At 44.8% G+C, this 25,824-nt stretch overlaps 1 protein-coding gene across 1 annotated transcript in view; it reads right to left on the bottom strand.

Annotated features, from left to right (window-relative positions):
- LOC147718251 (uncharacterized) overlaps positions 1-16,831 on the bottom strand; it is a 108,925-nt gene extending 92,094 nt beyond the window's left edge. Inside the window, exon 1 of the mRNA XM_086967174.1 lies at positions 16,717-16,831. Coding sequence (XP_086823300.1) covers positions 16,717-16,831 — 115 coding nt within the window. The remainder of the gene's footprint in view (positions 1-16,716) is intronic.
- Between the last annotated feature and the right edge of the window lie 8,993 nt (positions 16,832-25,824).

Below are 25,824 nucleotides of genomic sequence, written 5' to 3'. Positions count from 1 at the left end.
GCGGGGAGTATAGGCTTTGGCGCCATATTTGGTAATCACTGGTCGGCTCAAACATGGCCGTCATGGTGGCACGAGTGTGGGCTTACAAGCAACATTGCTTTTCTTGAACTGTTCCCTATTCTGGTGGCCTTGAAAACATGGCCTGAGGGGTTTCGGGATCACTCTGTGGTGTTCTAGTCTGATAACATGACCGTGGGTGAGTGTATCAATAGTCAGGCTGCACGATGCAAATGGATTCTGAGATTGCTCAAGGAAATTGTCTTGCTCTGTATGCAATTGAATGTGCTCTTTAGGGCGAGACATGTCCCAGGGGTGCTGAATCAGGCGGCTGACGCGCTTTCTCGTTTCCGTTTGCAGGCCTTCTGGGGTTTTCTGCCCACAGCGGACCCGGTGGCGGCACCATTTCCCGAAGCTCTCTGGTCTCTCGGTGCCCCGAACTACAAAACCTTGTGGGAGAGAGTTTAGCACCCAGGACAAGGAAGGCATATGAAGGGGCGTTCCGTTCCTATTTGTCCTTTTTGGGTTCTGCTAGGGGGGAGCTTTGGGGCCAGGAAGAGTCTGTCGTAACATTTTTCCTGTCTTTACATCAGGCAGGCAAGTCGGTAGCCACGGCCCAGAGGCATCGGGCCGCCATTTCCTTCATGGCACGGGCTCATGGTATCCAGGACCCTACAGCATCTTTCGTAGTACAGAAAGCGCTGCGTGGGTGGCAATGCCTTGAGGGTCGCAGAGTAGATGAAAGGCACCCGATAGGTCTGGAAAGGTTGGCCCTGTTAGTGTCCGTACTCCCTGCGATATGTTCATCCCAGTCTGAAACAGTGTTATTCCGGGCCGCTTTTGCATTAGCATTCCATGGGGCTATGCGGGTAAGTGAACTGGTGGCAAGAAACAAGCAGGATACGGGGGGGGACTGTGCCGAGAGCATGTTCTAGTTAAGGGGGACACGATGATTGTCTCGTTTGCCAGGTCCAAGACCGATCAGGGTGCGATCGGGGACAGTGTAGTACTCCAGCGGATTCCCGGATCTCCCGTGTGCCCCGTGGTGTGCGTTGAGGAATATTTGGCGCAGAGGGCGGTATCATGGGGGGGGACCTTGTTGAGACACACTGATGCCACCCCACTGATGAGGTTTCAGTTCCAGCGGGTGCTTGCAATGACAATCTCGGCCGCGGGCTTGAACCCGGGCGAGTTTGGGACCCACTCCTTCCAGATAGGGGCTGCTACAGAGGCTACAGCCAGGGGTCTGAGTGTGGAAAAAGTGAAACAATTGGGGCGTTGGTCCTCGAATTGTTACAAGAGGTATGTGCGGTTGCACATGTTGTGAAGCTGTAATCATGTACTCACGCTTCTTGTTTTTGTTTGGTTTACAGTTTCGCAAGCTTACGAGGCGGGGCGGACTGTGCAGTCGACCCGACACCTGGGAACCAGCGGTCAAAGATCACCGGCTGAGGAAAAAGTGGTGTGGGTCGTGGGCCACTCATACGTGAGGCATGCCGCGGACATATTCAAAGCAGGTGACATGATTCACATGGCTGGGGAATACGGGTACAGGGTGACCTTCTACGGAAGGGGCGGGCTCTGTATTGACCAGTTTCAACCTTTCTTCGAGGGTTTGTTAGGGCGGACAAGGTCACCGCCGTCTATAATCATAGTGCATCTTGGGGGCAATGACTTGGTGACCACTGGTAGACGACTACTTCTTGAGGGGATACTATCCACAGTAAGTTGGTTGGCGAGAAGAGTTCCAGGGTGCACGATTGCATGGTCCCATATGATTCCACGAAAGGTGTGGCGGGGGGCGAATTCTGTGTCTGCTATAAATCATTCAGTGAAGAAGGTAAATAACAAATTGGGTAGACTGTTCCGTTCAAGTTCATTGCATTCGATTCCTCATGGTTGTATTAGGGGAGACAGTATGTATCTAGAGGATGGGGTACATTTGTCCCGGGTGGGGAATTCTTTACTCATAGGAGACCTCGTAGCATGGCTAATGAGTTTACAGCATGACCTTTAGGTAGGAGTTTTTGTGGGGGGTCCGGATAGCCGGTCAACTATCCGGCCTGTGGCGGTAAGGTCATGATCGGTGAGCAGTAATTGGAAGATCCCTATGGGGGGGGCGTCACCCATTACGGATGGGAGTGCCCGGGGGGAGGTGGCCATTGGCCCCTCAATGGGGAGGCGGTCCCTTCTAAGGAGGGGACGCCGAAAGGAAAGGGAAGGCGGTCAAGGCCCCTCCCTGGATAGGAGGGGCTACGGGCCCCTCCTGGGAATTTCCCGGGGCCAGGACATCTGCGATGGCAGATGTGGTAAGTTGTGTGGGGTGGGGAGGGGGGTCTACGCTACCTTCTAGACACCTCACACGAGTCCTCGGACGACCAATAAGATGGCGTCGAGTTAATTGGGGCCCCCGTCAAGAAAAGGGAAATTGGTATGTGCACATGAGGTGCAGCCCTCTGTGCGGCCGCCCCTCACAAGTGAGGCCGGAGTTCTGGTTTAGGGATCTGACACCGGTTACGACCTTGCCATTGGCCCTTAACGTTAGTATCGGCTAGGAGAACCTTTGTATTAGAAATGTGTTAAGGTCAGCCAAAACATCGTAATGTGGAAATGAAATTGTACATGATATGAAACTGTTATTTTAATGTTTTAATTTTGTTTCATATTTTAATAAATACGGCCGGGAGGGTAACTCCCTCCAGCCTTCCAAAAGTTCAGAAATGTTTCCGTATTCCCATTCTTGGGGATTGTGTTGAGAGGGGGTGGCGGGTATCTCAGCCATATGGTTAGAAATGCAGAAGAGGTGATGGCTGGAGAAGCTTTAGAGGGACGTCCTAATATTCCTGTTTACAGTTGGAATTGTATTAGCATTTGTAGTGTACGACAGGATTCAATTGATTTCTTTCGCAATTTCTTACGTAAGTACACTAAAGAAAGTCTTAAAAAAAAAATGAATGTTGCAAGAATTAGATCATTGCAGAGTGCGAGAAAAAATAGGTCTGCAAGGTCATTCTCTGGCTTGTCTTTCTAAAAAAATATGCCAGAGTGTGTTTCATCACTTCAGGATGTTAGCAATGCATCATACCAAAATGAGAAAATTAGTGAGAAAGTTGTATTATGCAAAAGTCCAGCACTTAAACTTAAACAGTTAAATAGTGCTCTTTTGCATGGATGTGAATTAGATGTTAAGAAGATTTGTGCAGAAATTGAGGTAAGTTATTTTGGTCCAGAGGAAGATAATGCAGAAACTGATATAATTATAGAAGAAAATGTGTTAGAAAATGTTGTAAATGTTAATATTGAAAATTTTGAACAGGAAATAACAAATTTTAAGGTTATTGCAGGTGAGAAACCACATTTTTCTTGTGTCTGTTGTCGACGCATTCATTACAAAAGTCAAACTAGGTTAGTTGATTCATATTTAAAAAGTGAAGATGAAAGTCATAGTCAATGGAAAGATTTTGCAACGTATTTGTTGGTGGAAAACTATTTGGGTTTTGAGCAACGTATTTGTAAACATTATTATAATGAATTAAATGAAAATAGAATGCCTGCTGGAGCTGTCCATAATAATCTTGAGTTGATAAATATTCCATCGGAACTGACGGATTTAAATACTTATGAGACTATTCTGATTCAATGTGTACATCCTTTTCAGGCTATTGTTCGTATGGAGCCTAAGACTGGCAAATTAAATCCTTCAGATTTACAAAGAGGATTAAAGGGTAGAGTTGTATATTTGCCACTTGATTTAAAAAACATATGGAAACAATTGGTGTTGAAAATGTAGAAGAGGAACCTCTAGTTATTCTAGTTAATGGTGTACCTACAAAGAGTAAGAAAATCTGGCAAGATTTAGTGGATGTTAGAAAAGTCAAAAAGGCAATGTTGTATTTAGTCCAAAACAATAGGTACTATAAAGATGTATACGTAGAACAAGAAGATGTAAGTGAAGAAGAGGACACTGATTTGTCTATTGGACAAATTGAAAAAGTTGACTTATCTAGAAGTGAAGACATTTATGAGCATTACAGTGTTCATCCACTGCATTCCAAAGAAGCAATAGGGAATGCTATTGAATTATTTCAAATCCTATTAGTGTATGGGAAGAAAGTTTGGAAGGTCGTTGTTTCCCACAGTTATTTCCTACAGGTGAAGGTACACGATATGATGATCGACCTATGCAGATTCCTGCATCTGAGTAACGGACAACAAGATTATATGCAGAAGATCCGAGGTTACGGCAATGCATTCCATATTTGTTTCATCTTCTGTTTGAGAGTGATTTATCTGGTCTGTCTTATGCAGTAAACCATATCTTGAAAAGTGGAGTTCATCTGCAAAATATTTCAGCAAAGGAATTGATGGATAAAGTGCAACAGAAAGATAGTGTTTTGGATTCACACCTAATTAATTTAATGGCTTGTCAGCGTGGTACTAATGAGCATTGGTACCATCGTAATGGAGATTTGAAGTGCATGCTTAGAAACTTAGGAGCACCAACATGGTTTTTAACTCTAAGCTGTGCAGAGTATGCTTGGGAAGATTTACTTGAATTTCTTCGGGAGGCGAATGCAAACATAGAAAATATAAACTACAAGACACCTGGAGAACTGTGTTCATTAGATCCGGTTAATGTTTGCAGATATTTTAATCATAGATTTGAAGCTATGATGTCTTTTATTACAAACTAGAAAAATCCGCCTCTTGGTGAAGTACTGGATTTCTTTTGGAGAAAAGAATATGAAGCAAGAGGTGCTCCTCATATTCATATGCTGTTATGGATCAATATGGCCGAGATACCCGCCACCCCCTCTCAACACAATCAATCCCCAAAAGGAGGGAAACCGGAAACAGTTCTTGAAGTTTTTGGAAGTGGGATGGAGTGACCATCCCGGCCGTATTTATTAAAACAAAATTAAAACATTAAACGTTTCAAGTTATGTACAATTTCATTACCATATTACGATGTTTGGCTAACCTTAACAGATTCTCTAATACAGAGGTTCTCCTAGCCGAACTAGCATCCTACAAAACATTTCTTGACATATTGAAATTGTACACCTAACGTTTAAGGGCCAACGGCAAGATCATAACCGGTGTCAAGATCCCTAACCAGACTTACCCCTCCCACTTGGGCTGGGCGACAGCACGGAGGCGTACCTCAAGTGCAACTATTACCAATTTCCCTTGACTTGACGGGGGCACCTAAAGACTCGACGCCAGTTAAAGGTCGTTCGAATACTCGTGTGAGGTATCTAGAAGGTACCGTAGACCTTATCCCAACCCCACACTACTTACCGCATCTGCCGTCGCAGATGTCACTGGCCCCGGGAAATTCCCCAGGAGGGGGCTGTAACCCCTCCTACAAAGGAAGGGGCCTTGACCGCCTTTCCTTTACTTCCGGCGACCCATCCTTAGAAGGGACCGCCTCCCCATTGAGGGGCCAATGGCCACCTCTCCCGAGCGCTCCCATCCGTGTTGGGTGACGCCCACTCATAGGGATCTACTAATTAGTGCTCACCGATCATGACCTTACCGCCACAGGCCCGGATAGTTGACCGGCTATCCGGGCCCCCCACAAAACTCCTAGCTAAAGGTCATGTTCCAACGTTTTTAACCATGCTAGGAAGTCCCCTATGAGTAACTCATTTCCCACCCGAGACAAATGCACACCATCCCCTAGATACATACTGTCATCATTAATACAACCGTGCGAGATAGAATGCAATGTCCCGGAACGAAACAACCTACTCACTTTGTTATTAAGTTTTCTAACAGAATGGTTCAAAGCAGGGATCGAAACAGCCCCCCGCCACACTTTTCGTGGGATCATATGAGACCACGCAATTATGCACCCCGGAACTTTCCTCGCCAACCAACTTACAGTGGAAAGCATTGCCTCCAGGAGAAGTCGTCTACCGGTGGTGACCAAATCATTGCCCCCTAAATGTACTATGACTATAGACGGCGGTGACCTCGTCCGCCCTAACAAACCCTCAAAAAATGCCTGAAACTGGTCAATACAGAGACCGCCCCTTCCGTAGAAGGACATTCTGTACCCGTATTCCCCAGCTACGTGAATCATGTCACCTGCTTCGAATATGTCAGCGGCACGCCTCACGTATGAGTGGCCCACGACCCACACCTCCTTTCTCACAGCCGGTGATGTCTGACCGCTGGCCTGGTGTTGGGTCGACTGCATAGTCCGCCCCGCCTCGAAGGCTTGCGTAACTGAAAACCAAACAAAAGACAAGAAGCGTGAGTACATTATTACAGCTTCACAACATGTGCAACCGCACATACCTCTTATAACAATTGGAGGACCAACGCCCCACTCGTTTTACTTGTTCTACATTAAGACCCCTGGCTGTAGCTTCAGTGGCAGCCCCTATCCGAAAGGAATGGGTCCCAAACTCACCCGGGTCCAAGCCCGCTGCGGTAATTGACATCGCGAGCACCCGCTGAAACTGAAACTTCGTCAGTGGGGTGGCGTCCGCGTGTCTCAACAATGTCCCCCCCCATGATGCCACCCTTTGTGCTAGGTAATCTTCTAAACACTTCACCGGACACATGGGAGACCCTGAAATCCTGCGAATGACTATGCAGTCACCCACCCCACCTTGATCGGTTTTTGACTTGACAAAGGATACAGTCATCGTCTCACCCCTGATCTGAACGTGTTCCCGGCACAAACCCCCCACCACATCCCGCTTGTTCCTTGCTACTAGCTCACTTATCCTCATTGCCCCGTGAAATGCAAGCGTAAAAGCAGCTCGGAACAAACAGGCCTCGAACTGAGACGAGCATGTGGCGGGGAGTGTGGCCAGCAACTGGGACAACCTATCCAGACCTATCGGGCGCCTTTCATCTACTTTGCGACCCTCAAGGCGTTGCCACCCACGCAGCGCTTTCTGTACCACAAAAGACGCTGTCGGGTCCTGGATATTATGCGCCCTGGCAACAAAGGAAATGGCAGCACGATGCCTCTGGGCTGTAGCCACCGACTTCCCAGCCTTACGCAAGGACATCAGAAAATGTACTACCCAATCCTCATGCCCCCAAAGCCCCCCTCTCTCAGTCCCCAAAAAGGCTAAATAAGCCCAAAACGCCCCTTCGTATGCCTTCCTCGTCCTTGGTGCTAGACTCTCTCCCACAAGGTAACGAAGTTCGGGGCACCGAGAGACCAGAGAGCTTCGGGAAAGGGTGCTGGCTCTGGGTCCGCTGAGGGAAGGAAACCCAAGAAAGCCTGCATTTGAAAACGAGACAGTGCATCAGCAGCCTGATTCATCACCCCTGGGACATGTTTTGCTCTGAATACCACGTTCAGTTGCATACACAGTAAGACAATTTCTTTAAGCAGCCTTAAAATCATTTTGCAACGTGCTGCCTGACTATTGATGCATTCTACAACGGTCATATTGTCAGACCAAAATATGACAGAGTGATTTTTGAATCCATCGGGCCACGTTCTGAGGGCCACCAAAATGGGAAACAGTTCAAGGAAAGCAATATTGCTCGTCAGCCCCTCTTCATGCCACCATGTTGGCCACCTTTGCGCCGACCATTTTGTGCCGAAGATGGCGCCGAAACCCGTACTTCCCGCTGAATCTGTCCATAGACCAAGCTCTTCAGAGGACAAGGCCGGTTTGTTCCAGACGACTCGACCATTGAAATCCGCCAAAAATGCTAACCAAATACGCATGTCTTGGCGGACCTCGGCCGATAATCTCGTGCGATGATGACCCTCTCTTAGGCCAACCATCGCCTGGGCAATTGAACGGGAGAAGGGGCGGGCCATCGGGATCACCCTTAGGGCAAAATTCAACTTCCCCACCAATTGCTGCAATTGATGCAGCGTAACTTTAGATGCAGTAATACACAATTGCAGGGCTGCCCTGAATTTCGACACTTTGGCAGCCGGTAAACGAAAACAACCCTCACTAGAATCCAACTCGATCCCGAGAAACTCGAGGCAAGTCGTGGGACCCACCGTTTTACCTGGTGCCAATGGCACGCCAAATTGATTCATTAAAACACAAAATTCAGTCAAGGCCCGGGCACATTCATCATCCCCAGCGGCCCCAAGGAACAGAAAGTCATCGAGGTAATGCATCACATTCCGAAAACCCGTTTTCTTCGTGTAAACCCATTGTAGAAAACTACTGAATTTCTCGAAATATGCACAAGATATAGAGTACCCCATCGGCATACACCTATCCATGTAATACGAACCTTGAAACATGAATCCCAAAAGACGTTGGTCTTCCGGGTATACCGGGAGCAAACGGAACGCTGACTCGATATCTGATTTCGCCATCAGCGTCCCGGGCCCCAGGCGATTCAAAATGGCTACGGCCTCATCGAATGATGCGTACCGCACCGAACATATCTCTGGATCAATTGCGTCGTTTACAGAAAGGCCATGAGGCGCCGATAAATTGTGAATCAATCGAAACTCACCTGGGTCCTTCTTGGGAACCACCCCCAAAGGAGAACAAACAAAATTCTGTACCGGGGGAACACTAAACGGGCCGGCAACCCGACCTCGGGTAACCTCTTTCCGGATCTTATCCTGTACTACAGTCGTATGCTGCAAGACGGAAAGTTGGTTTCTGCACGTCCCAACACCCTGAAAGTTCCCCACCGGGATGCGGAAACCATATGAAAAACCGTTTCGTAGCACCCCAGCTGAAGCACGATCTGGGTATTCGCTGAGCCAAGGAATCATCGCCAGGGTATCAATCGGGGTTGGTAAAGGCGCCCCTCGGACTATATTAGACCTGTTTGGCGCCCCCTCTACCCCCATTTTCACCTGATTTGGCTCTGCACGAGGACTCAGGATGGGGTGCCCCACAACCACTACATTCGTGTTTGAATTTACAAGATCCCGGGGGCCTAGTACATTTACTTCTGTTGAAATTGAAACAGAAACCCCTCTTCCCTGTATTGCCGGCGGGTCTCGGGTAATCGTCTGTACCCGTACCCGACCGAAAGGGCGTCCCCCCATTTTGGCGGGAGGATTCACCAACAGTACACCCCACCAACGGCACTTTCAACATCCCCGACTCTTTCATTTTATTCCATGTCAAAGAATCGTAACAGTCCCAGGTTAAACTTTTGTTATGCTCCATCGCTTTCCTGAAAAGGTTGTCATAACAGAACCATTGGTTACCTTGGTGCGATGTCGAGTACCCCATAATTCGTGACTGATATACTGGGAATTCAGGGAGCAATTCAGGTCTACGTTCCCCCAAAATTGACGTAAAAATTCCCCAAGCATTACCCCAGTTGCCAATATTCTCATTCACTTTAAAGGCGGCCATTTTTGCGCGCCAAACACTTGGGTGCATCAGATCCTTTTGGCCCTTAACAGTTTCCACCTCATAATGATCAACGAGCAAGGAGAAAATGTTTACGTATTCCCCCGCCCAAATCTTTTCCTTTATTGCCAAAGGAACATGTTGCCCCAACTTCTCTCTACGAGAGGGTGTTGACTCATCCCTTGCGATCGGCAATGGCCGCTTACCTGCACCGGACGCTGCCTCCGCCACTCGTGGCTTGTCTATCACCGCATCCGACGCGGGCACCTTGGCTGTATCACGTTTCTCGCGCAACTGTTTAATGAGTGCTTGCGCTTCAGCAGCCGTGGCGCCCTCGCTACTGTCCCCCAACCACGCCGCTAACTGTGCCGCCAACTCGGGAGGCATATCTTCAGTGGATGTCGGGGTGACTACTACAGGGATCGGATTCCCCTCCTTCGGTACCGGGGCCGGTACCGGGGCTGGCGCCTCGAGCGGGGAACAGGGAACCGGGACGTCTCCCCCGACCGGCCCCCTTCTCGGCCTCTTTGGCTTCCCTCCGGGCGGTGGACGCCCCGATCCCTCCTCACCGTCTCGCTCCGCCAACCGTTTCTTAATTTCGGACATGTCCTTCATGAGGGCCCGAACCAACTGGTCAGTCGACATTCTCTTCACGCCTTTCCTGGGCATCTTTTCAGACGAAGTATCTAGAAGACAAAAAGAGGAATTAAAACGCTCAAAATTGGCTCTTCGTTCTGTCCCGAGCTCACGTGCAGCGAGGAGGTGCAGCTTCAGAGCACAAGAACAAGAGGATGTCTTCTGGTCTTGCGTCCCTTTTTATCCGTCTTCAGGGCGGGCGTATACCCGCCCCTGCCTGCCCCGAGGGCGTGGCTGGCTGCGTCGGTGTCTAGGCCAGCCCACTCTAGGGCGGGAACGAGCGCGCCCCAGCTACGCCGCTTCGGGCATACCAGCTGAGGCGCGCCTCCTGCCCAAAAATGGCTTCCCGGGGGGATCGAGGCACTCGGCCATACGTTCGGGGGGACCGAGTTGGTCGCCCCTTTCCAGGATGCTCCTAAATTTGGAACAGACTCGGATGAGACTAATTTAATTCTAATTTAAAATATTTCTAGAGCGCAGCGTACACCTTGCGGTTTCTTGGCGCTGGGGGGATCAGCAACTGAGGGGGAGAAGACCAGGGTGAGATGAAGGGGATATTGAGGGAGTTTAAGTGGGGAAGGCCTGGCTGAAGAGGAACGTTTTCAGATCTCTGCGAAAGGGGAGACACTGAGTGGCAGAGCGTAGGTGGTCAGGAAGTGAGTTCCAGAAGGTTGGAGCCAGGGTGGAGAAATTGGCCCCGCCCCACTTTTTGCGAGTGAAGCGAGGGATCTGGAGGAGGGACTTGGAGGAAGACCGGAGTTCTCTCGCAGGTACATAAGACTTGATTAATGAGGAGATGAAGGCGGGGGCAGTGCCCTGGCGGGCCTGGAAGACCATGCAGCCGATCTTGAAGAGGGCCCGATCCTTTATAGGGAGCCAGTGAAGCTCCCTGAGAAGAGGGGTGGAGTGGTGATAACGGGGGAGGCCGTACACCAGCCGGGCTGCTTGGTTCTGGATAATCTGGAGTCTACGCAAACTGTACGCGGGGATACCGTGGTAAAGAGCGTTTGCGTAGTCCAGTTTCGACATCACAAGTGTGGCCATGATGATCTTAAGTGCCTGGGGGGAAAAGAAGCGGGAGACAGTGCGGATAGTGCGGAGAGAGAGGAAGCAGGAGGACACCACGGAACTGATTTGTGAGTGGAGGGTGAGTTGGCTGTTTATTTTAACACCAAGTGTTTTGACCGTGGTGGAGGGGGTCGGTGCAGAGCCAAGAGGGGGGGGCCAGAAGAGAGAGTTCCAGGGACTGGACGAACCACCAGTGAGAACCAGCTCGGTTTTATCCGGGTTCAGCTTAAGGTGGTTGTGGTTCATCCAGTCCCTGATGAATGTCAAGACTGTACTGTCTTTTATTGAACAGTATGCCACTTGTGACATACCTAATAGTACAACTGATAAGGACTTAAGAGGAAAAGTGTTACATTTTCAAAGTCATCGTTGTGGAAAATATTGTCGGCGAAAATTCAAATAAAAGAGTAAATTCTACACCAAATGTCGTTTTGGATTTGCACGACCGGTACTTTCAAAAGGAAGAGTCAACAATTTGATGTCATCTTTGCGACATAACATCAGAAGAAGGTCACCTAAAAATACGTACAATTTAAGAAGAGGTGAAGAATCCAAATATATAAATGACTATAACCCAGTCATTTTGTCCATGTGGAATGCTAACATGGACATAGAATATGTTGCAGACAACTCTATTGCTGTAGCTCGAAATGTAACGTCTTACATCACGAAATCTGAAAAGACGGAACTGAAGGAGATGTGGGAAGACATTTCTCATGAAAAGAGCCCAAGCAAGAAATTGTATACGTACAGTTTGAAGATGTTGTCTCATCGAGAAATTGGAGCATATGAATGTTGCGATCGGTTATCATCAGCAAGTCTTTATGCAAAATCAAGGACTATTCTCTGGGTGAGTTTGGGTCTTGCAGAATCACGAAACCGTGTTCTGAAACCTGTGCGAGAAATTGAATATTTAGCCCAGAAAGAACCAAACAGTACAGACATTCTGAAAACAAATATGTTGGATACATACTATCCAAATAGAAGTACTCTACTTGAAAACATTTGTCTGTATGAAATACTTCAAAACTACACTTTTAAAAGGAATATTACAGAGAATAATGATGAAGGTGTACACGCTGTATTTGGACATGAAGGATGTCTGGTAAAACAAAGAAAAGGACACTTGATTAATCATCGAAAACTGAGTTGCGATACACCTGACAAAAGAGAATTTTACTATTTTGCTCTTTTGCAACTCTTTAAACCATGGCGTACAGAAGAGGAACTACTTGGTGACTTTGATAGTTATAAAGATTCATTCAACGCATCTAAAAGTAGTATCGAATGTCCTGTTTTTAGTACTTATCTCCAAATGTTGAATGATGAAATAGAGCAAGAAGCGACAATTGCAGCGGAGATTGCTAGAGATAGTTCACAAGGTAGTCAAAGTTCAGCTTCATTAAGTCAAGATCCACTGGGACAACCAATTATCCAAAATGAAGCAGCCACTGCCATGGATGAGGTGGAAAGAGCAATGCAGCAAGGTCAAGAGGAAGTAATAAACTTAGAAGAATTAAAGAAGTAATTTAATCATGAGCAAAGACAGATATATGATGAAGTGACAGAGCACATTGAGCATGGCTTTCGTCATGAGAAAAAAGATTGCTCATGTATGTCATTTGAACCTATTCGACTATATGTAAGTGGAGAAGCTGGGACTGGTAAACGTTTCTTAATTAAAGGAATTACTACATATTTACAGCAAACAACTCAGTCAACACTGTCATGTGTTGTTACTGCTCCAACTGGATTTGACAGCACATAATATTAAAGGTGTTACTTTACATCGTTTACTGATGCTGCCAGTTGAACATGAAAATAAATTACAATATCACAAGCTATCTGGAGAAGCTTGTTTTGAAGTTTCTAGAGGCCTTAAAAAAATGAAACTTCTTATTATTGATGAGGTAAGCATGGTATCCAATTTAATGCTTGCTTTTGTGCATTTAAGAATGCAACAGATACTTAAGACAGAGTATGATGTGTTATTTGGTGGTAAACATGTCATAGTTGTTGGAGATCTACTGCAGCTAACTCCTGTGAAAGGACAACCTGTATTTGAAACTGTTACGCATGAAGAGACTAGAAAGTGCTTGGGCAGTATTGGAAATGTTAATATATGGTCACATTTCAAATATACTGAACTGATTCAAAATATGCAACAGGCAAAGGATACTAAATATGGAAATATTCTTCAAGATATAAGGATTGGAAAACTAACTGAAGATGCGAAAGACACTCTACGAACACGATTTCTTTCCAAGCTGTTTCCTAATGAAGATAATGTACCTAAGAAAATATATAGTAAAGAGGTAGCAGATAAGTCAGTGACATGCTTGATGCCAACTCTCAAAGAATGTTCAGTTTTTAATGAGAAAATGTTGAATTTAGAAAATCAAGAAATTAAGAAACTGAAAGCTAAAGATAGAATAGAGCATGAAGGTAGTACTATTGTTTTGTCTGAAAAGTTGAAGTTAAAATTGGATTCTCTTCAGAAAACTATATCTAAAACTGCTGGCTTAGAGAAAAATCTGTATGTATGTTTAAATTGTCGGATAATTTTACGGAGAAATATACATGTAGAAAGAGGATTGGTAAATGGAGCAATGGGTAATGTTGTTGGTTTTCTCAGTCAATAGAACGCGCCGCGGAGGCGCAAAATCAGTGCTGCGCAAGCGCAGTGGCAAGGCCATGACAAAAACGCTCCGTCATGAGGACAGCTCAGGCGATGCTCGTGATGGAGCGGCTCTGTCATGAGCATGGGTGGAGTTAAGAGGTGTTAAAAAAACTGGGGGGTCTCTTCAAAGAGAGTGTTGGTTGTAATTTAGAGGGCACTTTAAAACACATAGGGGAAGATTTATGATGACCTTGCGTCTCTTTGCGCCACAATTTCGTCATTTTATTTGATACAATGACGGTGCAAATATTGCGCCATATTTACAACGTTATGCATCTAGGAGATACGTCACATTCTAAAGCCCTGCACCATAAGGAAGTGTTCCTCTGAAGGGGGGGCGTTCCTGTGCAGGAACGCATCTTGAAAGTGGCTGAGTGAAATCCATGAGATTTCACTCAGTCACTTTCAGGCCCATGCTGTTTCAAAACTCTGCATGTGCTTGAAGCAGGCGTAGGTCTTGACGCAGCATTGTGAATATAGGGCACTGCTGAGCCTTACTGGAGCTGCATCACACTTGCGACGCAACTCTAGCAATGTATTACCTTTCCGGCACAGATGCGTTACGCATCTGTGCTGTTTTTGCACCATGGTGCACCACATTATAAATGTGGCGCACCATGGGTGATGGAGCAGTGGCATACTGTGGTGCACATTAACTGGTGCATCTCTGGGGATGAACCAGTTAACATAAATCTGCCCCATAGGTTAAAAATCTGCATTTAGTAGAGTGTTGGCCTTTGTAGTGTTATGTTTTTTCTGTTATTCTATGTAGATATGTAATATTGCACGTTTTTTGTCACGAAAAAGAAGCCATGACTATTGGCTTTGCGAATGATTGCAAGATTCTCAAAATTAAAAAGCAGCAACCATGGCATTGTTCAATATAGTACTTATGTTTAAGAATGATGAGAGAGTAAAAGAGGGTTAACCTGATCTTTTAAACTTATTCACAGGCTTCTTTAAAGGAAGTATTCTATATGATTGTAGCGTGGGTGTTTCACTTTTTTATACCTAACACAATCCCTTCTGTACGCTGTAGCAGGAGGAGTACTACATACTTGAATATTCTTCAGTGCCTATTTTCATTTACTAAGTGGTAATGAGACCGACACAGAACTTTAATGGGCGGGAGGGGCTGTTCCTGTGCTCCTGGAGGACTGCGAGGCCGCTGCAGCAGTGGGAGTGAGACCTCTCAGAGGGGAGCAGAGCAGTTGCTTTTGATGGCCACAATTACAGATAACAGGGTATGGATGTCCATGGAATTTACGGATGGTTAGTCACTCTAGAGTGTGCGCGGCTCCCCTGGCACCTCATTACGGCACACAGGGGAGCCGCGTTGCACAGTTTGAGAATCAGAGACTTAGGAGACAAACCTTCATAATAGCAAAGTCCCTAAGCGATAAAAATTGCCGCTGCTTGACGTTGTAAATATCGACGGTATGGGCGGAATTTTTTACGTTGTTAGTGCTTTAATATCAAATAGAACACATAGGTGATAGTAAATGCTGTAACAGCCGCGGTACTTAACATTATCGCGTAAAAACAAACGTTGGTTTTACACAGTAATGTGTGTCTTGTAATTAGGGGACGGGGTGGATTTAGTTTTATTTTGTACACTCTTTTATAATGATGTTGAATGTTTCATTAGAGCAGGCTTTAACAGTTCTGCGATAAACTAGTTTATTGCACCTCTTTTTCTCGCAACGCCTCTTTTTGTGATAGGGTGTTTTGCCGTCCAACCACATTTTGCATGTGCTTTGACGTACGCCCAGTTTGCATGTTAGTAACTTACTGTACGCAATATATGCAAAGTTGTCTTACGGCAGGCAATTTAATGCCGTTTTCAAGAAGGTGCAGTAGAATATTTTCAAGGATAGGTAAAACATTAACGCCGCTTTTATCGGCAGAAAACTGCAGATATAGCGACGATAATGGCGTTGATAATATGCTCTATGAATTGCAATCGAATCTAATGTTAGATGTAAAGACAAGTAACGTAGGTTTCGGTTGCAATTCATAGATCATAATATGAGGGCTATTATCGTCGTTTTATCGGCAGTGTCCTGTGGATGAAATTGACGATAATGTATTACGTCTCCTTCATAATATTCCAAAGTATCGTCGCTTTTTTGCATAATTGGCCTGAAAAAAAGTGTTGATACTTCAGCTTGTGAATAGACCTCTTTTTGGTACAATGAGTTAGTTCTGAAAAGAACTGTTTTTTAAAAAAAACAAGTGTTATGTTGTTTTTGATTTTTTAAACTTGCACCGACATTTTCAACTGTGACACAGGATCAAAATGAAATGAAAAAATGTATCTTTTGTCAGAGCATTGATGTCTCTCAATTTTTATTTTAATAAGATTGAGGCTCTGCTATCTGCTATGCTATTCACTGGGAAAGCATTCATTCACTCTCCTCTCTGTCGAGTGTCACTGCGTGAGAGCGCCCCGCCCCGCCTGCCTGAACGCCCGTCCGCCCATTCGTCTTGCGTGCTGTGGGATCGTCAATCAGACGTTGTGGGAGAAGAAGGAGAAGCGTCGGAAAGAGCCTCCCTCTCGTAGCGTATCTGGCGCGCCGGTGTTTGTATCGGCGTTTGCACCCACACCGACGAGTTCAGAAGCAGAAGCGGCACAAGCGGTAAAAACCGCGAAAAACGCGAGGACTGCAAGCCGCGCCGGCGGAGACGCAATGTGCTGTTAAAAACACAAAGCATACAGCGACTGGAAAGTGATTTAAAGCGATTTGAAGCGATTGAAGGGAGAAGGCACGGAGGCGAGGGCGCGGAGGCAGAGACCTCGCACGCTAGGCACAAGACAGAGGTAAATGAAGTTAAAGTAAGAAGTAAGGAGAGTGTAAAAGCTGGTTGGGCTCAGGTACGCTGGGACTGTATAACAAACGGGCGTGAGCTCAGGACCCCTGGACTGTATAGCAAACGGTGGTAACTACGACTTTCCAACCTTGCAATCCCCGCATTCAAAATATTAAAACTGAATTCTGCATATTGAGCTACTGGAAGTGTGGAGTGTGTAGCTGGGGACTTGGTTCAATTGTCCAGCTGCTGGCTCCTCTTTTCTTAAATAGAGCAAGTAATTTCCACAGGAGGAGGAGTTGGTGGAGTTTGTCATATCGGCAAATACAGAGATGGCCCCCAAAAAAACGAAAACAACTGAGGGTCACAAACTGAGGACAAGATCAAACTCCGCAAATGTAGAGAAAGTGGGCTCCTCGGAGAGGAGCAAGGGGAGCCCAGAGTCTACACCTGTGAAAACAAGAAGGAAAGGTGTGAAAAAGAATATAGTGGCTACAAAGAACTTAGGTTGCGCTACATCAAATTCAATGAAGGAGTTTGTGGGGAAACATTTTAAAAAAGTATTCACACCTGTCAAAGATAAAGAAATTATGTCCATCGAGTCAGTCTCTTATAATGAGAACTTTGAGAGAGAAGAGATCGGGTATACCTCCCTACCCTTGGAAGTACATATATCCGATTCCCTAAATATGGTCAACCAGTCGTTACAGCTACTATCGGACAATAGGGGTTTAGCGTCTCCAAGGCGGTCATCATCTCCACGAGATCTTTTCGGTAGTGACTTGGAAAGAAGAATCCAAGTTAGCCCGAACACTCAGGAGGATTTAGGAAGAGAAAAAGAAATGACCATGAGTGGTAAGCTGCATCAAAGAAGAAGCGAAAATAAAAGCTCTCCCGATCTTCGTGATGATAGTACAGACCAATATGGGGAACTGAATTTAACTCCAGAGATAAATCGGGATCTCTCTGCTATGTCTGCAACCTCAATGTTGGATCTAATGCTAATGCTACAAAAAACTCTCCAAGGTCTTTTAGAAGTGACTCTGTCTAATAATGTAATCTTGAAAACTCAAAAAATGTATTTAGCTAAAATAGAGGGGGAGCTACAGGGAATCAGATCCCACATGCCAGATATGGTAAGGCAGATCCCTGATCCGGACCCTGTGCCTGAAGTGCGGGCAGAGGCGCAGGTGGAAATTGTTGAGCAAATTAAAGAAAGACACGAGGTATATATCTCAAAGTGGCCAATGAGGATAATAAGAAGAGGGGAGATGGCTAGACGTGGGAAAATAACAGGAGTAGGAGGGGCAGGTAGGAGATCACTAGGGAATGGGAGGGAAATTCCAGAGAAACGGTTAAGGGTGGAAAAGGAAGTTGGTGAAAAGGGGAATAAAGTAAAGGGACCCAAACCCGGTACGAGTACAATAAAGAAGAGAACCCTAAAAAAACAGGAAAAAAATGTGTGCCCTCCTAATATTCCAGCACCTCAGATGAAACAAGCTAATAAGAAAATTACAACACAGACCAAAGAGGCCGGGAGACAGTTAGGAGGGAATCTGCAGACATGGGTCACCCGGGAGGTGCGAGCCATCAGGCCTAATATTCAAACATACAAGGCAAATAGAACAGAATCTCTGATTCCAAACAGGATAATGAAAGAGGGGAGTGAGGATATGAGGCTATACCTAGAACCAATACCTTTAAGGAAAGGGGGTAAGAAATTAGAAAAAAGATTGCCCCTTAATAGGTCACAACTTCTGCAGGGCTTTGCCAAATGCCATAATCTGAAAGCTATAGGATCAAATGACCTCAGACAAGTGAGCTTTAGCCAAACAAAAGAAGGGAAAGAGGTCACTAAAATTATGCTGTATTCAAAACTGGTAAAAAATATGATTAAGAAAGCAGCAAATGACCTACAGAATGAGGGAATTCGACTACTAACCGAAGAGGAGGTACTGGGAGAAATAGAAGGAATTGGATGGCAAGGAAATAACTTCCTAAGATGCCACGCAGGGTTGGGAAAGAGGCAGGTAAGGATGAGGGACCCAGAAGAAGATGATGAAACCTCCCTGGGTAATATACAAATAGTAGCAAATAACTCAAACTTAGAAAATTGGTGGGGAAATTGGAGCAGGGTTACGGCCCAGGCGGGTCCCTCATCCAGAGCTTTTGAAGGGCAGGGGGAGGAAGGATGGCTAGAAGATATGGAATAGGTAGAGGATATGCCACATAGCATAAGACTGGCCTCCTGGAACATAAACGGCCTAGGAGATGAAGTCAAACAAAAAAATATAAAGGCATTAGGTGAAAACACAGAGATTATATGTATCCAGGAGACCTGGCTATGTGGCAGAATCCCGACAATCAATGGCTTCGTCCAGCTAAATCGATCGGCTAAGAAACAGAGATTTGGCCGTCCAGCTGGGGGAATAATGACCTTGGTGTCAACCAAAATTGTGAGAAAGGTAACAGAAATTACTGTAAAATGTAAATGGCTACTGGTCTGTAGAATAACGTTATCAGGATGTATGAAAAAGAATATGATATTGCTAATAAATGTTTATATGCAATGGGATACTGTAGAGGAATATGCTGGGGAAATGGGGTTATTTAAAGAAGATATAGATACGATCTGTGAAAAGTATGGTATGGATGTGATCATGTTAATAGGAGATTTTAATCATAAAATGCATCCCAAAAATGTAGACTGCTGGTTTCAAGAATTACTAGAGGCCTACGAGATACCTCAAGCTATTTTTCCAGATTGTATAACAAGTGCTAAGGATACCCAGTTGGGAAACTTTTTGGGAACAAAAAATCTTTTCTGTCTAAATGGAAGATTCCCCTTAGACTGTCCAGCAAAAAAAACGTTTAAAGTGGGCACTCAAAATTGTCCAATTGATTATGTATTTGTGTCCCCTTGGAGTTTCCAACTAATAACAGGGTTTATGATCCTGAACAGAGAAGGAAGTGACCATAATATTGTAGTCCTGGAGTTTCCAAATGTACAATTAGAACCTTGTACCCAAGTTATGGAACAAAGGATGGATTACCCTAAGCGACGTACAACCAGGTTAACGGAAGAATATATGGCCAAATTAGTGCAACTACAACAGAACTTAGATCTGGATGCAGTAAACGGCCAGGGCCTGGACTGGTACGTAGGGAAAATTGAGGGGATAGTCCAAATCCTCAGCGAAGGATTGAGATCCGGCAAAAAAAATCCTAAAGGAAACAGTTTAAAGGTGGAGAAACAAGGAGGTTGGTTTACAAGGGAATGTCGAGAAAAGAAAAGAGAATTGAGGAGAATGGTACGCCATAAACTGTTAAAAGGTGGGCAGGGAAGTGGAAATACATTATTATCCCTAAAAAGAGAATATAACATGTTAATTAGGAAGACAAAAAGGGAATTTAAAGAAAGTTGTTGGCAAAAGTTATTAGAGGCCATCGAGTCAAAGAACTTACGCCAGTTCTGGAAACTAGTTCATTCAGCAGCAGATCATCAGCCGGCTGGAATGAACTGCGTTGTGGAGGAAGCAGCCTGGGAGAAATACCTACAGGATTTATATAAACCTGGGAGTTACCGGGAAGAGCATCGGCACACAGATTGGAGCGGTCTGGTAGCCGATATAAAACTTGACTTCACGGTCCCTATAGTTAAAAAAACGATAAAGGGCCTGAAATTAACAAGGGCAGCAGGCCCCGACAACCTCCCGGCACTGATAATTAAAACCCAAACAGACTGGTGGGCGCAATTTTTTGCTAATATGTTCCGAGTAATTTTAGACACTGGAAGGTTCCCTGATAATTGGAAAGGGGCTATAATAAGGCCCATACATAAAAAAGGTGATAAGCACACCCAAAAAAACTACAGGTTAATTAACCTGTTAGATATTGGGGAGAAGATATTTACTAAGATAGTGCTGGCCAAACTAAAGACTTGGGTAGAAGGGAACTCAATTGTCCCGGTAGAACAGGGGGGATTCAAAGAAGGGCACTCCACGGTGGACCACTGTTATGCCCTGTGGGCACTTGCCCGTAAGTCGACGGAACAAACGGGGAACATGTTCTGTTGTTTCGTCGACTTCCGGGCAGCCTTTGACTTGGTGGACCGTGGGAAGCTATGGGAGTGCCTGACTAAATATGAAATCCCAGTGGGTCTACTAGCAATCCTAAAAGAACTGCACAGAGAGAACTGGGCTCAAGTAATTAAAGATACTCAAGGGGGACTGACAAAGAAAATAGATATAGCAAACGGGCTAAGACAGGGTTGTGTCCTGGCCCCACTCCTCTTTTCTATCTTTTTAGCAGATCTGCCAGCAGCACTGGAAGTCGAAAGAAGTGCTAGTCCAAGAATGAGTGGCAGGAAGGTGGCAAGCCTGCTATACGCGGACGACCTAGTAATTATTGACCAAACAGAGCTAGGGCTACAGAGAAAATTAAATGTATTTAGTGACTACTGCAAGGCTAAACTTTTAGTAGTAAATATGGATAAAACAAAAATTCTATGTTTTGGTAAAAGGTCTAAAAGTTTTAGCTGGTACCTAGGCAAAACAAAATTGGAAACTGTAAAGGAATATAAATACCTAGGCCTATGGTTTGAAAGCTCCTTAAAATGGGATATACATATTGAAGCCCAAATGGCAAAAGCATCATCCTCTATTTGTGGGTTGAAAAAATTTAATAGAGATTATGGGGACCGGTCGCATAAACCCATGTTAAAGGCTTATGAAGCAATGATCCCTCCCCAAGTATTGTATGGGGTGGAAGTTCTCCACTTCAGCGGCAAAGTGGGCTGGGATCGAGACGAAGGTAAGGTGTTGAAAATGCTTCTGTCCTTGCCGAAGTCAGCGATGATTCAGGCAATTAGATTAGAGACCGGAACAATAGCATGGAACATTCAGGCCAAAATGGCAGTGGCAAGGTTCTGGAAACGACAATTACTAGAGGAAACCCAGAAGGTGTCCCTTTGGTGCAGTAATGAAATCCGGCATAGCAACCTAAAATGGGCAGCGGAGGCAAAAAGGAAAATAAAGGAGGTATCCGGTAGTTTAAATGTGAGAGTCAACCAGAATCCTGTAGAAATTGCATTCACCAAGGGCCTACTTAGAGCACAAGGAAGGGAGCTATCAAGAAACCAGGACATAAAATATTTGAGAAAGAAAAAGTCGGTCCAATGTATGTTAGAAGCATGGGAAAATGATGCATGGTATCCATACTTAGAAACCCTGCCGAACTACGGATTGAGGTGGGAAATTTTAAAAATCCGAATTGGAATTAACCCTTGGCTATTGGAGGGGAGATTAAAGGCAGAAATGCTATATCCTGACGGTCGATGTAAGTGTGGACTGGAGATGAAGTGTGATATCATGCACACACTGTTAGATTGCCTTACAAGTTTAGAAGTGAGAAAGCAGTTTTTACGGCCATTATTTATAAAATATGGCATAAATTCACGAGGGCAAGCTGCTATTCTACTGATAAAAATGGAAAAATTGGATACTGCAATTGCACTAGGGAATTATCTGAGAGGTGTAAACCGTTTGGCCAGGGAAAAACTCAAAAAAGTATTGTGATTCATTCTTTACCTACTTTTGCAGGACATAATGTGAAAGACCGATGTATGTTTAGTTTAAATGGTTTTAACTTTTGTAAAATAATAATGATGTATGTAAAGGGCTTTTTAAAGATTGTAATGATTATTTTACTAAGTTAAGATGTTTTTAACATTTTTTTACTGATCCTTTTTAAATTGGAAATACTGAAAAATAAGAGCCAATGGTATCTTATGGCTTGCTATAAATGTATAAGTAGAGCAGCTCAGAAAAGTAACTGTGGGATTTTAGAGACCATTACGCATCAATTGTTATTGTTGGGATTGCAATGTTTTATAATTTTTATGAACTCGAAGTTTAGAGACCATGGTCTAAATAAACAGATTTCTCTCTCTCTCTCTGCTATCCGTACAGAAGAATTTCTCCACAGTCATTGCATTTCATGTGCACCTTCGCAAAATATGGTCTCAAGTCCATCTCTGCACTCGATGGAAATACAGGTCGTCGACCAGAAGATGTGCTGGCCACCTCTGATGGTAGTTGTGTGACCAGGGCTCTTGTCGATGCCTTTGCAAATTGCACAGGGTGCACTTGTTTCACATGCCTGATCATGGTATGTATGGAAAAGGAATACTTTTTGGACGGATTTCCTCTTGAGAGAACTGAGTCACAGATCGTGCAAGTTACTTTTGGCGCATTCACTTTCTTTTGATCCTGAAGATAAGTGAAAATTTGCCAGATGAAAGATTCTTTCTTTCTTCTTAAAGGTAGTCGATCATTTTGTTCAGATTCGGAAGATGAATTCGAAGCGGCAGCCATTTCAGCAAAGTCTTCCAAAAGATGTAAGACGTTGTTCTCCCTTGAGAGTACAAAAGATAGTGAGGGAAGTGGGTGGAGTGCTCCGTGAAAATTCCAGAATAGAAACTACTAAGAACCAATTGCAAGTGTTGTTTTCAAGTCACTTGACTTCACATGCGCGTCTCAGGACGTGTACGCGGTGACAGTATCTGGTCACGTATGTCATTTGGAAGTAGCGGTCTAATTCAGTGAAGTTTCAAAACGTGAAAAGGAGTAAACCTAAACACATCCTGATTTTGTATATCTTTTGAGGGGGATTCAAGCATACAATTGTTAAAGTATAAAACCTTTTGTGTTTTTGAAAAAATACCGGAGTGTGTGTATCCGGTCACGCACGAAAGTTTAAAAAGACATTCGGCTCCATTTACTGAAAAGTTTCATAACAATAAAAAAGAAGCCTAGGTACAGTCTCTTTAACGTACTATAAGTTCTTTGAGGGGTCTATGAATTAACTCAATGAGTTGGAATTGCAATGTTTTCTCGAAATATATAGGAGGGTGCGCGCACCCGGTCGCGCACGAAAGTTTACAAAGGCGATCTCCATTTACTGACAAATTTCAATACGTTCAAAATAAGACAAGGTAGAGACTTTCTAATCCAGCACCGCTTTACAAGGAGTCTCTATACAACTCTGACAGTCAGGAAAACGGTTTCTTTCCGAAAAAAATATTTGCAGAAATTCATTGACAAAACTATAGGTTGCATTCACGATATAGTTCTGAATTAGCATATTAAAAACCTATGAAATTCACTGAAAAAACCATAGGTTTTACACACGTTATAGTTAGGAAGTAGCATTTAAAAAAAACCTATGAAATTCACTGAAAAAACCATAGGTTTGACACATGTTATAGTTAGCTGGACATTTCACTCATATAAAACCAATGAAATTCCCCCGTTATAGTTACTTCAGCTAACTATAACTCGCGCGCCCGCTATGCACTGCTGATGATGTCACACATCACATCACTCATAACATCATCTATTAAATGGGTTAGTTTTGAAAATTACATATATTTTATATATGTAGATCTGAAAGTTGGTTCAATAAAAATTTAGTATTTAAGTGTATAAACGGTTGCTTTATTGGTGAAATAATATAAGGTTTTGTAAATGCTAATCCCTAACTATATATGGCCTAAAACCTATGGTTTTTTCAGTGAATTTCAATAGTTTTTTAATACCAAATATCAAATGCTGTCAAATGTCAAGTACATGATAGGTAAAAACATTTTCGTGTTTATGCACGCTGATGTGCTTTGAACGCTGCCGCCCCCTCACCCCTCGCTTTTCTCTTAGCAGTACTCTCTCTTTGCAGATAGTGAAGGGTAGTTAGCGCAGGCCTTTGCCCCCGTTGTAATCCGTCGTGCCTGCTTCTCTCTCTATTTGATTGATTGCTATCCAAGCATTTACTGTTTTAGAATTGGTTCTCTTTGGTTCATTCTGTATTTACAAACAAGCACAGAGTCGCAATACTCTGTTTAGTCTTTGCAGATAGTGAAAAATAGTTTAAAAAAACAAAAGGAATCGAGCAAAATCAGTAGGCCACTAATGGGATCTTTTTTTGACCTCGCTAAAATAGAAACATTAAGAACAACCCCTCATGAGAAATACGAAACTAGTAAGATGAACTTAGCTCCACACCATGATGGCTGCAAGACAGCTTGACTCTGCCGCCCACCCCACCCCACCCAAAATAACGACAAACCCTATGCAAATATTATGAATATATATAACACACCAGCAAAGTAACAGGGTAAAACATTTTATTAAATAACTATTTACATAACTATTTTATACTTTTTGTTGCCCGATCCGGCTAGCTCAATCGATCGAACATGAAACTCATACACTCTGATAGCAAGCGTTGCTGCTGATGCTATGCAGACAAAAACTGGTTTTCAGTGTGTTCATTCTTCAAGATTTTTCCATCTAAGGCTGGTTGAGAGTTTGTAGAACGATGGCTTCAGATTTTCAACATACGGTGTGGTGGCACGGACTGGGAGGGGGCGCTTGGCTCCTGCCCCCTCCCCAAGTAAGATTTTCATACGTGAGTGTACGTTCATGGTTTTGGTCCCTGAGTTGCTTCGATGTCACTGCCATGCTCAAATGGCATAAGTCCTGGATGTTGGGTGCCATAGTTCAGAGTTCTGAGCAGCGCTTGTAACACTGTCTGAAGCTTATTTGCACCTGCTGCAGCTTCACTATTCTCAAAGTAAGTGAGGGCCGTTTGTGGACCTGACTGCATTGGAAAACAATGTGATGCGGTGCCTCCCTGAACCGCTTGACGGAGGCCCCCGAGGGGCGGTGAGATGGCGCTTGGCTCCTGCCCCCTCCCCAAGTCGTGTTGCCCTGGTGTGGCCTGAAATCGCCCCCGACATAGGCGACTGGCTACCGGGGTCCGGCGGAACTTTTTGCCTTTTGATGAGTCTTCCATTCTGGACCTTGTCCCACAATCCGTCTGACCTGAAGACACGCTGTAGTGGGGCGCCCCTTTACCGTTTCAGTTGCCATTCCGCCCGCTTTTGCTACACTGTGCCTCTTCCGCCATTCAGCTGTTTACCGCCCGCTCCTGCGACTACAGCATCTCGCTCACCATGTAGTTGAGTTGCTCCCGCTCTTGCGATGCAACGATAGGCGGCTGCCACAGGACTCTCAAAATGGCGGGCGGCTCTTCAGATTTGGGCGTGGTCCACTAAAATGGCCCTGGGACACCTTGGAACTCGGACGCTTGTCTGCTAGGGCTTGAGTCCCATTCTCGAAAGCGTCCCCTCAGCCTTGAAGATTCTACAAAAGTCTTGGGGGTCCCCGACTCCCGCAGGCTTCTGGTGGGGAGCGGCTGCCATGATTGCTCATGGAATGGCCACGACTGAGCTACGAGATGGTGGTGCTCCCA

This window comes from Lissotriton vulgaris, chromosome 4_1, assembly GCF_964263255.1.
Source record: "Lissotriton vulgaris chromosome 4_1, aLisVul1.2, whole genome shotgun sequence".
Lineage (NCBI taxonomy): Eukaryota > Metazoa > Chordata > Amphibia > Caudata > Salamandridae > Lissotriton > Lissotriton vulgaris.
Note: the sequence above shows the minus strand (reverse complement) of the source record. Positions and strands in the feature narration are given on the sequence as shown.